The 15665-nt window shown below is 46.3% G+C and overlaps 1 protein-coding gene across 1 annotated transcript in view; it reads left to right on the top strand.

Moving 5' to 3' along the window:
- Positions 1–15665, top strand: part of GSG1L2 (GSG1 like 2) — a 135573-nt gene that overhangs the window by 47214 nt on the left and 72694 nt on the right. The window contains exon 2 of the mRNA XM_063960766.1: positions 3985–4032. Within this exon, the coding sequence (XP_063816836.1) occupies positions 3985–4032 (48 nt within the window). The remainder of the gene's footprint in view (positions 1–3984; positions 4033–15665) is intronic.

Genomic DNA, 15665 nt, shown 5'->3' on the forward strand with positions numbered 1-15665 from the left:
AAAATGGGTGTGGCCACATGTCAAAAAGGGCATGGCCACTCAAAACAGGGGGCATGTCAGCATGACATGCCACCCGTTTCTCTTCACTCTGGGAGCATTCCTCTCCATTCTTTTGCAAATACACCTTTCCTATATGGTGATTTCACTGCAACGGGGAACCTGTGAAGAAATGGATATTCCCTGTGCGGATGTAGGAATATAATTAATGTCATCATCATGCAACAGAGGTTCATCCAGCCTCCTGCCTGTTGTGTCTCTTCAGCCTCCTTTCTTTCCAACTTCCTGCTCCTTGTGTCTATCCAGCCTTCTGACCCCTCAATCCAGCTTCCTGTCACACCAGATCACCCTCCCCTATGTCCCATACCCCCCTCCCCTAAGACCCTCAGCCTCCCCCTCACTCTGTGTGCCATAGCCTCCCCATCCCTCTGCGTCCCTCAGCCTCCCCATCTCTCTGTGTCTCTCAACCTCTTTCAGCCTCCCTCTGTGTCTCTCAGCCTTTCTCAGCCTTCCCCTCCATGTCTCTAAGCACCCCCCTTTATGTCAGCCTACCCCTCTGTGCCTCTCGGCCGTGTCCCAGCATCCTCTCCAGCCCTCCCAACCTCGACCTGTGTTTCCCTAGCGCAGCCAGCCTACACTGAATAACGAGTATGCTGTGCTGCTCCATCTTCACGGGCGGCTTGGCGCCTCTTCAATGTCCAGCAGCGCAACATCAAGACTCACATCAGTTGCTGTGTTTGCAAAAAAACTATTATTGTGCAGCAGCCACCTGCTGGAGACTCTCTGGGCTCTGCTGCCTCCTCTCTCCCTCCTGCAGTTTGTCCCACTTTCAAGTTAGACATAGAAATGGAACAAACTGTGTCCTTCCGGCGGTATGGTGGTTCGGCGGCATACTTTTACCATTGGGGCAAACTCCACTGCCCCCACTAGTTACATATATACAGGTGTGTACCCATTTCTCTGCATACCATCAGTGTTAACCCCATACATGCCTGTCTGGATCTGTTGCATCTACTATATGACTGCATTGTATTGTACAAACCAGTCAGGACCGGCTCTACTATTAGGCAGCTTTAGGCAGCTGCCTAGGGCGTGATGATCTGCTTATAACAAAATTAAGGATAACTCTGAGTAAACTTAATACAGAAGGCTGCTGTTGACCTTCTAAGATGCTACGTCTACACTTTCACCTGAGGCTGTAAAGTGGGTATTGGAGTTTGGGTTGGGGAGGGGGGGGGGGGGGGGGGATAGGCTGAAGTATTGCCTAGGGTGTCGAGGAACCATGCACTGGCCTTATTACCAGTATTAACCCTGTGTTATTATGCAACCTGTTCTGCCTTTTTAATTAACCAACCTGGTTAAGTTGTTCATTGTGACCTCCATCACACAAAACTGGGACCTACTATTTGTCAACACCTATAGGATCTTTGTAGGATGCACATGGCTGTAGGATGCACATGGCTCTTTTGCTAGTCCATTGTGGTGTACTGTGGGAAATTGTTTGGTTCTTTTACTCTAGATTATCCCTCCCTTACATGCACTTGTGATGCACCAATAAATTGATTTGGGCAACTACCAGTCTGTGTTTCACTGTTCTGAGAGGCATAGATGGGATCAGTAGTTGAAAGGTAGCTGATCCTTGTAGTACTACCTTGAAAGATCATCGGGTGCTTCCAGGTGAGTTGGCTTTCAACAGAAGTACATAAATGTATGACCCAATGTAGTTGCTATTATATTGTACTGTAGACCACCAGAGCAGAGGCGCTTGGCCGTGGTTTATCGGAATTTGTGTGATTTTTGTAATCGGGTAATTTGAGTGATATTTCTGGACCATTGCATGCACCTGTGATGGACCAATAAATTGATTTGAGTAACTTCCATTCTATGTATCAGCTATAGGAACTGGCAATTTATAGATTGTAAGCATTACAGGGGCATGCACTGATGTGGACATTCCATGTAAAGCGCTGCGTAATGTGTGCGCTACATACAATAACTGTTAATAAATAGTTTAATCCTTTGCAGTGTGCATTTAAAACAGCGGTCGGTTAGTGAATATTAACACCTCAGGCTGATGACATACTGTAAGACACAATGAAAAATATAACACTGCATTTACTACAAATTGAAGTTGGCATGGCCAAGCCAATACATTTAAATCATCTCGATGCGGAAGGAGGACAAAACCTTTAATGGAATAAATAAATTAATGTAAATGGTGTTCTTAATACAGTATGATCCCAGAACTTTGACAGTTAAAGCTTATAATGAGTTTCAAAATAAAATAAAATACCATCAAGGACTTTTAGTAATATTTAAAAATGAAGGTAGTCATGTAAAGCCAATTTTGAATAAAATATGCATTTAAAAAAAAATGCATCCATATGTAAATTTATGTGCATTATAGATTTGCATTCGTATCTAGTGAAGAGCCAGAGCAGGGGAAGGCAGTGGTGTGCAAGCATAAGTGGAGTACAGGAAAGGCATGGTCACACACATCCATCAGCAATAATATTAATTCAAAGTTTAAACCACTGACAAATGACAAGAATAACATTGATTATCTCGTTTTAATGGCAATGGATATATTAGGCAGCAAGGGAACATTTAGCTCTTCAAGTTGACGTGCTGGAAGTAGGTCTTCTGGGGTGTTCCCGGTATGCAGTGGTGAATATCCACTAAATGTGGTCCATGGAAGGACAACCAGTGAGCCGGCGACAAGGACATTCTTACAGGGAGGTTTCTATACAGTATGTATATGTGTATATATATATATATATATATATATATATATATATATATATGTGTGTGTTCATGATTCCAAACTTCACTGGGGCTTCGGCATACATGGATGATCAGCACACCACTATAGTGCAAGAAACACATTTGTTCCATTGTTAAAGCACCAATAAAGGATTCAGTATGATATCTTGGCTGATGGGATGACGGCGGTCAGAATACTCACGCTGGCATCCCCGATAGTGTAAATCCCAACAGGGGGTAAGACTGATCCCCCCTCTCCCCTACCTCCTAACCCTACTTTTCCGCAGCCTATCCCTAACCGCCCCCCTTAGTTCTTGACCCTAATCTCTCCCCGGTGGTGTCTAAACCTACTCCCCACCCCCATTCCCTGCAGCTTAACCTTTACCCTTCCACCTTAGCACCTAAACCTAACCTCCCCCAGGTGGCACCTAAAATTAACACGTTCAAATCCCCCTCCCCAGCCCCAGCCCCCCTAGCCAACCCAGCCACCCCCGGCCCTAACCCGCCTGCCAGGATTCCATTCTAAAGGCTGACGGGATTCCGGCATCAGCATTTCGACTGCCGGGTTTCCAAATGCCAGTATCTTGACTGCATCCACCAATAAAAATAGCACAAGAACCATTGCAACATGGCATATAATTAATATCTTTAGATTAATGCAGTCAGTAATCAGGGTATAATACATAATCACCCATCCAGGCCTATTAATTCAACATATTTAGTCTGAAATACATATGTAGATATATCCAGGAATTCCGCAATAACATCTCTAACAGGTCAGCAGTGTGGGTGCACTGCACCAAACGGGTTTGGTATAAAATACTGGTTGTTGGGATGCCGGCAATCGCATCCCATCCATTGGGATGATAAACGCATCCCCACAAAACACCAACAACCAGTTGGCTCTGGACAATATAGTCTCTGTCATGTCCGGGGCCAGGTAATTAGTACCTGTGCACCCCTCTTCTCAGCGCCCCTGTATACAAGATGGAGAAGTTGTGTCCTCCTCAGCACAGCATATGTCTGCCTGCTTTCACAGAATACAGATACTATATTGGTAAGATGTTAACAGCAGATAAGTGTTTTAACACTTACTATTCCCATTATATCATTTAGCTCAGTAGAAGACAATATTTAATACATCAGTGTGCAATGTAGTTTTCTTTTTAGTTACTGTCGAATCACATACTTTGTTTATAGCTGCTTCTTTATTTTGTTTTCCAGGAGAGAAATGCAGAAGCTTTATTAACCTCACACCCCCTGCAGACAGAGGTAATTTTTGAATGAACTTTAGCTATAATATGCAGTGAAAGGAAGCATATTGTACATGTTGGGTTTTCTTGGATGTTGTTTTTTCCTGTTTGTTTTTGGGGGTTTGTCAAAAATATGAAAGCAAATATGGAACAGGGGTGTTAAGAGACTGTGAGGTCTATTCATGAAGCAGTGAAAAGTGTGGAGAAGTGAGCCAGTGGAGAGGTTGCCCATGGCAACCAATCAGCATTGAAGTAACATTTATCATTTGCATTCTATAAAATTATACAGAGCAGCTGATTGGTGGCAACTTCTCCACTGACTCACTTCTCCACTCTTTTCACTGCTTAGTACATCACTCCCTCAGACCATACTTACCTACTTTGTTTTTCTCCTCTCCGGGAGAAGCGCGGAGAGGAGACGCTGCAGGTGTCTTCGGGGGCGGGGCCGGGTTGTGACATCACTAAGCCCCGCCCTCGCATCGCTGCGTCTATTCCTGGCAGAGAGGGACAGGGAGCATGGCCAGCAGTTCTCTCAGCGTTGTCCATACCCCCATAATGACAAAAAATGGGGACGCCACTAAATTTGGGCTAAAGTTGGGAGGTATTCCTCAGAGTGCCTGATTCAGGGATGGAGACAAATGCAGTTGCAGCTACACGCAGTGCTTGTGTGAAAATATGCAAATGTAGCAGCCGCAGAGATTTGTATTAAGACGCCCACTGGAGGCGTGTTAGATCTGCTGGTTTTGTATGAAGACACAACTATCGGACGCACATGGGTCAGCTATCAACCTTCTACTATGGTTGTGCTACATGGGCGTCAGAAGATGACAAAACCATGTTTATTGCATACTAGATTGCAGTTGCAAGCTGTGACACTCCCCTGAAATGGTCATGACACGTCTACATTTGAGTCGCCATTCACCTGTTACCTCCCGGAAATGCTCCGAGTGTCAATCATTTTGCGGATAAATCCTCACTGCAATCACCACTGCAAGACCAATGCAGCACCTCACTGCAGTCACCACTGCAAGACCATTGCAGCACCTCACTGCAATCACCGTTGCAAGACCATTGCAGCACCTCACTGCAATTACCGCTGCAAGACCATTGCAGCACATGTGCAGTGTAGTTTAGATGCACGTGCAGTAGCAAAAGATAAAGTCACTTCACTGCATACAACATCAACATTGTGCACATCTCTGAATCAGGCCCAGAGTCAGTGTTCAGTAACACAAATACCATACCTCCCAACTTTTGTGTCCAGAAGATAGGAGCCCTCACGCACCTACAGCATGTGTGCTCTGGAAAGGGGGCGTAGAATAGGATGGTAGGGGGCGTTGTCTCATTGCTAGGAGGCATGGCCTCGCAGGAAGTGCCAGGATCGTAAGCCATGCACTCATTTTCGTCTGTATGGGGTCCCTCTCTCCCGGTGAATAGATGCTGTGCGCATGCACACAGCGTCTATTCACCTCTGCTCTGCCCTGTGGTGAGTGGAAAGGGTCTCCCAACTCCCCCCGCCACCAGAGGATACTGCGGCCCGCTAAGATCGGGACAGTTGGGAGGTATGCAAATACTGCCAATGCAGACCTGTTCATAAACATATGCACACTTGATAGATAGGGTTGAGGATTGTTTTGCCGGCGGTCGGCATCCCTGAGGTCGGCATACCGACCCCGGCCATCAGAATGCCAGCAGGGGGAGCAAGCGCAACAGCGTGTGTGTGCTGCGCGTGCACCGCCGCCACCATCACTGCTGCCGCTACTACCGCTGCCATGTTGACCCCCCATCGCTACTCCCCCCGCACCACTACCCCCCTTCCCCACATACTTGCCCAGTGATCTGGTGCGTTCCTCCGGCTCCGGTCATGGGATTTCCGGCTCCTGCACTGTGACCCAGTCATCCGACACTGATAACTGCTGCAAATTCCAGTTTACAGCTTCAGATGACAGGGGATAAAGTGCAGGAGCCATAGATAAAAATGACCTGCTCCCTGGGGAGAGTACAGGAGCACCAATAACCGGGGAATGTAAGTATATATATATATATATATATATATATATATATATATTACACAGTGATCATCCTATGTGTCCATCAGATACTGTAGCTGATCATCAGAGCCGTGTCCCTGCACAGATTAAGTCGTCCATAATTTTAATGTGACACGCTTATATATATATATATATATATATATTTTAAAACAAAAGGTAACCTTTTTTCTGCGCTATACCACTAGTCTCAAACCACTGACAAATACCTTCTGTCAGATGAGGTATAAAGAATAGATATGAAAAGGAAAAAGGTTCTAGTGGGAGCCAATACGCCTTTAGAATAACTATGTTTAAAAGTTTTTATTCATACACAAATAGACGACATTTACAACCTAAACATTCGTCTTTGGTACAAATTACTAAAAATTCAGTAAAATGATATAACAATCTTATATAAACACATGTTTCAGTTGATGTGAGGATTTTACAATCAGGTGATCACAATCAGAATTTTGAAGAGATATATCTCCAACCAGAAATTTTTGTGGTGAAAGCTTTATGAATCCGAAATCGCGAAACCCAACGCGTTTTGTCCGTTAGGACTTCATCAGGGGTTAACAATCAGTTCTTACAATAGATTGGATTACCACTGGTTATGACCGTCTAGGGTTCTCAATGTTATATCCAATCACAAGTATGTTTTCAATTAATTTGGTATCTAAATAGATTTCATCATAACAGAGAATGACATTTTAGGTTGAAGTTAGGTGATGTTATATTCCCTAATCTCATCAGGGATAATGAAACTCTACAGTCCACCTCGGCTGCAATAAGTATCACCAAAAGGATTTTAATAAATTCCCAATCCTGAACAGTACTGTACCTTCTTACTGGGACATGCACAACCTCACAGGATCACAACCTGTGGATTGGATTCATAAAGCCTTCACCACAAAAATTTCTGGTTGGAGATATATCTCTTCAAAATTCTGATTGTGATCACCTGATTGTAAAATCCTCACATCAACTGAAACATGTGTTTATATAAGATTGTTATATCATTTTACTGAATTTTTAGTAATTTGTACCAAAGACGAATGTTTAGGTTGTAAATGTCGTCTGTTTGTGTATGAATAAAAACTTTTAAACATAGTTATTCTAAAGGCGTATTGGCTCCCACTAGAACCTTTTTCCTTTATATATATATATATATATATATATATATACTTAAACTAGCTTAGCACTAAGAAATAACCACACGGACACCAACTCACCAACTGCTAGATTTAAAAGGTAAACATTTATTGTTTGGTGACTTAATTTTAACTATGTAGTGGAGGATGGCAAAGAAAGGCGCTACCAACTCACCAGCACTAGTCAACTAGAATAATACTAAAATAACCTAAGAGGGGACTTACCACAGCCTCCTACCAACATAAACCTCATTGTGCAGGACTCACCACACTTTACTCTAGCAAAGCAATGGACGAAACAGCATGGGAACGTCCATTGTCTACCCGCAGGGGGAGGACACACTCGCCATCTTACCAAAAGGGGGTGCCCTACAATGACCACTTATGCAAGCTTTGACCGCTGGCTGGTAGCAACTTTCCGCCCATCTGGCTGTCAAACCCAACTATGATAATAAAATAGAAGCCAAAAGAGCGAATCAAAAATCAAATTGAAAAAGTGCAGGGCGGGTGGGAGAGGCTTCCACAATGGCGAAGAGAAAGCGGGTCCCCAGGTCCTGCCTATAAATACTATACTGTGCACTCCTCCTACAAATTCCCTAATAGGCAGACAAAGGGCACCTGACTCAATATGACATCACTAAGGCTAGTACTGCCCTGTCTTTAACAATTAGTCATAAAAACCAGGGCGATTATGTGGCTTCAAGCTTAGGCAGCCCTAGGCCTGCTTAAGTCGCCTATAATTTTATTGTGACACACTTACATATATACTTAAACTAGCTTAGCACTAAAAAATAACCACACGGACACCAACTGCTAGATTTAAAAGGTCAACAGGCATTTATTGTTTAGTGACCTAATTGTAACTATGTAGTGGAGGATGGCAAAGAAGGGCACTACCAACTCACCAGCACTAGTCAACTAGAATAATACTAAAATAACCTAGGAGGAGACTTACCACCGCCTCCTACCAACATAAACCGCAGGACTCACCACCCTTTACTCTAGCAAGGCAATGGACAAAACTGTACGGGAACGTCCGTTGTCCACCCGCAGGGGAGGACACACCGTCTTACTAATAGGGTGTGCCCCACAATGACCACTTATGCAAACTTTGACGGCTGGCTGGTAGTGACTTTCCGCCACAACAAGGTTTACCTAAACCGCAGACACCATCCAAACAAAAGAGAACCAAAAACCCTAAACTAACTATTCAGACAGTTAAAAATGCTCTAAAAAACACACCAATGCCAGCCGGGGAAAGGTGAAGACTGTCCTCCCTATAAAACTGGCAGTTACGAAGAACCAGCAGTGGATGCCGAACTACCAAACCACCCATGGCCTTCACATAGACAGATACAGCAGAATTCACCTTCTTACGAGCCTTCTCAATGACAGCAAACAGCACCCCGCCAGTAAAAACGGGGTACAATATCAGACCACACCACTCTCACTTGGGGCCAAGAGGCTCACAACAACACTAAATCCGTCTTGACACTCAGGATGAGGTTGATGCCCTTAACTCGACCCATGTCATTCCCACCAAGGTGAATGACGATTCAGTCGGGTCAACCCAACCTTTGTTCGTGACGGAAAAGAAGCCAAAGCAAACCAACCCAACGCAAACCTCTCACACCTAACCATCGGACGACCTTGTTACCAAAAAAGTCAGCCGTTTGTCTCGCCATAGGATGCCTCTCCGCCCAAAAAATTTAAGAATGGCCAACTAGCCAAATCTGTCCCGAAGTATCCAATGTAGCTGAAAAAAAGAAAATCCCTAACATCAGCAACAATTCAAACTTACACATTAATACAACAACAGAAAGGAAACCCAAGTGAAGGAGAAAACTCAAAAAAACTCCCGTGGACCGTTAGTGTGCCAATTGTAATTCAGCTCCCTCAGAGGAAAATGTAAAAATTCACTTCACACCCTCAATTCCTGAATGCTAGCCGTTCATTACTGACGGGTAAACAATGTTTCTGGGGTAGAACAACAGGCGCAACGAAAACCTCTACCAACATATATACCAATTGTAAAACTTGGAAAATTCCATCGGCCAGGCTCCTCAATAGCCGCCGCTGAAAGACCCGGAGGCGCAGCCAGAGCAGCTGTCCCTTACCGCAAGGATAAGTCCTACTCATCGCAGCACCGAAAACTAAAAGCAACAGGTAACAGGTGCCAACCTTTTGCAAAATGACATCCTACAAGAGAAAAACAAGAACCAAAAACACAAAGGCCCCCATAGTTGGGAACCGCAATGTTATGCACCAAAAACTCAGAAAGAAACTAAAAATTGCACGCAAGGGCAGAAGCCATTTTGGCTTTGAACCCGAACCCCACTACAAATGCTCCCAGCCCATCAACAAAGTGCTCCACATCTTACCCAGAAAACAACTCAATGATCTGCCAAAGGAAGGGCGGGCACGGTAAACCAAATATCGCCGCCTCTGGAACAAGTTCCCAAAATCTCACAAACTCAAAGCGGGAAAGAGCATCCGCTATCCTATTGTCAACTCCAGGGACATGCTTAGATGTGAAATTAATATTATGCCTCAGGCACTTTAGCACCAAATACCACAACAAGCGCAAGGCCTGGGGAGAGGAGGAGCGCTGGTTATTAACAGCATGCACGATCCCCAAGTTATCACAGCGAAAAACAGTGCTCCAGTCGGACAAACTATGGGACCACAATTCCACCGCTACAATCAACAGTAGCAGTTCCGGGACAACAATTCCCGTTCCGATCAACCGTTTCAAGAGGAGCAAGTTTTGGTAAAACTGTGCGAAACCCATGAAACAGGCCAAGGAGAAGCACACCATTCGTTCCTGAAAAAGACACCAAACCCAGAACTACCAGCAGCATCCGTAAAAAGTTGTAGGCAACTATTAAAACAATGCTCAACTGGCCATAAAACCTCCCTATTGAAAGAAACCAGAAAAGTAGACCAGACCCGCAAATCATCCCTGACCTCGCGGGACAGGTATACGGTATGATGAGGCCTAGATACACCAGCTGTGGACCTCTCAAGCTTACGGCAAAAAATCCGACCCATGGGGATGATCCTGCATGCAAAGTTGAAAGAACCAAGCAACGACTGGACCTGTTTGAGCCTGACCCTACTTCTGCCGAGACACTCATCAATAAGACCCATAAGTTTATGAACCTTACCGGCAGGTAGCCGGCAACAACCGGCCACCGTATCGATTTCGATCTCCAAGTAACTCAGACAACAGGTGGAATGCTCAGTCTTATCAGGGGCCATGGGGACCCCCAGTAGATCGAACAAGTGCTGAGCAAGCCCTAAAACATCCCCGCAAACTGAACTATGAGCCACCCCCAGGTGACCGGAGGCCGACTGAATACACCAATGTAAGAAAGAGCTGAATTTCTCAAAGTAGGCATAAAAGACAGAACACCCCATAGGCAAGCATCTATCCACGTAGAAACCTCCCCCTAAACGGAAACCCAGAAACCGCAGGGAATCGAGATGAATCAGAAGAAGGCGAAACTAGGACTCAATGTCCAATTTGGCCATAAGCGCCCTAGGGCCAGAGTCCCTAACAATCTGAAGGGCCTTGTCAAAAGACGGGTACCGAACCCTACAGGCTTCCGACGGGATAGCGTGGTTAACAGAACCCTCATGCGGTTGCAGGGCCGGTGCTAGGGTGTTCGGCGCCCCCCCTGCAAACTATAAATTTGCGCCCTCCCATATTCAACAACGCCTATGGTGCACGCCGTGAAAAGGGGTGTAGTCTCACAAGTAAGAGCCATGGCCACACAATAGTACCCCCATTTAAAATTATGCCACACAGTAGCACAATCTTATTCATCTTATACGTAATGTCCCATCCATAGTAGTAGCGTCCTTATATGTAATGCACCCCAGTAGTAGTAGCATCCTTATACATAATGCCCACCCAGTAGTAGTAGCATCCTTATACATAATGCACCCACAATAGTAGTAGCGTCCTTATACGTAATGCCCCCCCCAGTAGTAGTAGCGTCCTTATACGTAATGCCCCCTAGTAGTAGTGTCCTTATATGTAATGCCCCCTCCCCCAGTAGTTGTGTCGTTATACGTAATGCCCCCCCCCCCCCCAGTAGTAGTAGCGTCCTTACATGTAATGGCCCCCCCAGTAGTAGTGTCCATAATGCGAGTGCACACAGACATACCTCACACACACAATTCACACACACACACACACACACACACACACACACACACACACACACACACACACACACACACACATATTTCTCTCTCACCCTCCACTTACCTAAGTCTGGCTGCCCACCACTGTAATTACTGCCCCTCTCTCTACACTGCAGCAGCCTGGTCCGTTTAGCTCCACACCCTTCCGTCCCGTTTAGCTCCGCCCCTTCTGTCCCATGTAGCTCCGCCCCCTCCTCTGATCCATACAGCTGCTGTCACACAGGTGAGGGGAGGGGAGTGGGCTTTTCATGCTGCCAGCGCCGCTGCCTGTCATACAGTGACAGGCACAGCAGCTGGCAGCAGCAGCAGCACGGGGGACAGGACGGCGCAGCAGCAGGGAAGGGATGCAGAGAAGGGACAGGGCCTCTCCGTTCCAGCGCCTCCCTGCACTGCATCCCTTCGCTGAGCGGGTAGCGCCGGGCCTGTGCGGGTGGGACAAATGCTGAATGAGGCGGAACTTACCCGGGGCCTTTTTGGAAACCACTCCCAAGGGCGAAACACACAGACCAGGCAACGGGGAAGAAGGGAAAGGGCCGCACATGGGTCCCAATCGCACCTCAGACTCAAATTTCTGGGAGACCACCAGGGGGAAATCACGCACGGATCTCAAATTGCGGCGAGAGACAACGGAATCAGAAATGGGGAGTCTAAAACCAAAACGGAAACCGTCCAACAAAATCCGACCTGAAAGGGCGTCCAGATAAGAACCCACCCACTTAACTAATTTGCCAACCCTAACGGGAGAAAACGCTTTACTTGCCACCTCAGGGCACATCGGCAGCCTCGGAGGGTCTGACACCTGCAGCTGAAGTGCAGTCTTTGGCCGGGTGCCCCTCCCTGCACACTTTACAGGAGTGGCGAAAACGACAACTGCTTCCGTGGGAGCACTTACCATCATTGTAGGCAATACACTTGCCCTTAGCTAAAGTGGGAGCACCAGGGGGAGGTTTACTACCCTGAAAATCAACAAGAGGCTTACCATGTTGGGTAACCTCAAGCCACACTTCAACGTCTGTAAAACCCGCGGGAAAAGTCGGGTTACCGTTCTGATTCCTGCGTAATTTCTCATCGTACTCCCGCCAAGTATAGCCCATTGGAGGTCAAGTACAGCTCATGGACTAGGAACAAATATTTGATCACATTATGATATTCAGACCGCCTAGTATCAGCGTAGCAAGCTGAAAAGACCAAAAAAAACCTGAGCCACTGATCAAAATTACGATAAGCATTATCACCAATGCCCCCAACCTTCTTAGCCTAATCAAATGCTTTTCTCATGTCATCCGTAAAGGTGAACATGTCGACATATATGCCCTTCCTAATCTTTTCCCGCATTCTTTTATGCAAACTCCTAGTAACTGGCATGTTTGCACAATGGACCATTTCCGTAAACAAAGAAGGGTCAGCCGGAGCAGCACTATCCTTCCCCTTGACCTTCCTATCCTTCTTGTGTATGCAATGCGCAATGAGCCTAGCCAATTTGCGCGGGCGTCTGGGGGATTCAGAAGACCCAGTATCAGAAGAAGAACTGTAGGGAGAGGAATAAGTAACAAAAAGCTCACCGGTTCCTGAAGGACCTCCGATGCCTTCGGCCACGGCAGCGGGACCGGCAACTCCTCTTCAGGGACCCTGGATTCCCCAGACACGGCAGCTCCCTAAAGCCCGGTCCTCAGCGTTGATGAGGGCACCCGCATGTCACTGGAAACAAGATCAGCTGCAAGCTTGGAAGAAACAACAAGAGGTGAAACACTGATCACGTCACCGATGCCCAAGGGGGAGCCAGAGGGAGGAGGGAGACCAGACAGTCGCGGGGGGAGGGGCCAAGTGGCAAGGGTGGATGGGGGGCAGTCAAGGTAGACAGGGAAGAGGGTGCTGGCGCGCTGACAGGCGGTCGTCCAGGGGGGCTGTGCAATATATTCCGGAGGCAGGGAATAATGAGCAGAAGCAAAAGGAGACTGCCAATAAAGCGTCTGCTGAAGAGAAGAATGCACAAAACTCCCAGGGTAAGACCCTGGAAAAGAGGCCAAGGGGACCGACCCAGGAGACAGTGTGTCAGACCACGTGGGCAGCACACCTTGCAAAGAAGATACCAACGCAGGGAAATAGAGGGAAAACACGGGGGCCCTAGGTACGGGCAAACTGGGCGTGATGGCCATATTAACTACAGTGGGGAAGGAAACCGGACCTCCCACGATTGTAGCCCCCGCAATGGAGCCCACGTGCACCACGCCAGCGGAGACCCTAGCACCTGGCCCACCACTCGCAGTGCCGCCCAGGCCCGCCGCAGGAGCCACTAGAGGAGAATGCACACCCGCCACCGGAGCCCCATCCACGGCACACGTGGCCATGATGCCACACCCACCGCCAGTCAGAGCAGACGGAGGAGAGCGGACGCCGGCTGAGGGCCCCCGCAGTGACCTTGAGGTAACGGCGGGCGAGGAGGGAGGGAAGGGAGGCAACCACCCGTAGGCGGAGATGCCTATAGCCCGCATCAGCAAGACGGTGGGGCGGGGGGGGGGAGCAGACCTGTGGGGATGGGGCATTGTGGAGGGAAAAAGCAGGGATAAATGAATAGGAGCAGGGGACACTTCAGCAAGGGGGACAATAAAGAAAAACATGCAGTATAAAGCGGAAATACAGGGAAATGAATGCACAGTAAACCAATACCAAACAATACAAAATACAAAACTCAGCCTTCCAAAATGGCTAACAGAATGATGGTCCCCAGGTCCTGCCTATAAATACTATACTGTACACTCCTCCTGCAAATTCCCTAATAGGCAGACAGAGGGCACCTGACCCAATATAGCATCACTAAGGCTAGTACTGCTCCTCTCTTTAACAATTAGTCACAAAAACCAGGATGCTTATGTGGGTTCAAGCTTAGGCAGCCCTCAGCCTGCTTTCTATGCCTAAGGGCAGAGAAAGCTGTGTAGAAGGCTGCATATTGCAGTGAGCCCTGTGATTACCGTTACGCTAGCTGAAGATAGCGTAATTATCACAGGGCTCAATGCAGTGTTTTTTTACTTTTTATTTTATTAAATTAGGCCATATCGCATTTCCCATTCTAAGTATGGGAAATTTAATGTGGTTACTAAAAAAATGAGAATTAAAGGGTTTGGAGCAGTTTTTCTCAAAAACTGCTCCAAACATTCAAGTGAAACAAAAATAATGTTAAAAGGGTGTAAAAACACACCTTTTCACATTATTTAAGTAAAAAAAAAGGTTAATAAATACAGTATGCCCCATAGAAATAATCATAGATGTGTATTTTGTAATTTTCATCTATTATGTTTTAGAACCGGTTTGCTGTATGATAGTTCTGTAGTTGCAGGGTTTACATTTGTGTTGTCCAATTCCTTTTCACGTAAATCCCACATATAGCCTGACTTTGTGTCATGTGGGCATGGATGGCACCTTCAGACCCTTATTCTTTTGTTCTTATGCATTGTATGGTTAATTCTGTATGCACAAAGATAATCAGAGTCTCCACACCGGCTGATCAGTTCAGACGTTATACCTATTTCCCAGTTTTTCTTTACTTCTTTAGTTGTTTATCTCTAATTGCTATATTGAACGCTGGAACATTGCCCACTTGTTACTGTTATCTTCATTTGGGTCCAGTTTCGAAGTTGCTGCATACAGATTTTCATGTCTGCCATGTCTTTTTCTTGTATGTTTTGTTAGTTTCTTTTTTGGGGGTGTAACTTTTTAAAATTTTTAATAAAAAATCTGCATTAAAAAAGGAATGCTAAAATACTGAATGAAGTAAAAAATTATATATACTTATTACTTACACACTGTAAAACCCTCAGCAGTCTTACTTCCAACATAACATGTGTCATCCACGATTCCTCATCAAGCACCTATTATCACTTCTAGTCAAACCAGAAGTACCCAAGGTACTCACTCTCCCTGGTGCCTCTTCTCTATGGTGGTCATTCCGAGTTTATCGCTAGCTGCATTCGTTCGCTGTGCAGCGATGAGGCAAAAAAGGGCACTTCTGCGCAATGCGCACGCGCAACGTACTATTACAACAACCGATGTAGTTTCACACAGGGTCTAGCGAAGCTTTTCAGTCGCACTGCTGACCGCAGAGTGATTGATAGGAAGTGGGAGTTTCTGGGTGTCAACTGACCGTTTTCAGGGAGTGTTTGGAAAAACGCAGGCGTGCCAGGAAAAACGCAGGCATGGCTGGGCGAACGCAGGGCGTGTTTGTGACGTCAAAACAGGAACTGAACAGTCTGAAGTAATCG

Source organism: Pseudophryne corroboree, chromosome 3 (genome assembly GCF_028390025.1).
Source record: "Pseudophryne corroboree isolate aPseCor3 chromosome 3, aPseCor3.hap2, whole genome shotgun sequence".
In the NCBI taxonomy this organism is placed as follows: domain Eukaryota; kingdom Metazoa; phylum Chordata; class Amphibia; order Anura; family Myobatrachidae; genus Pseudophryne; species Pseudophryne corroboree.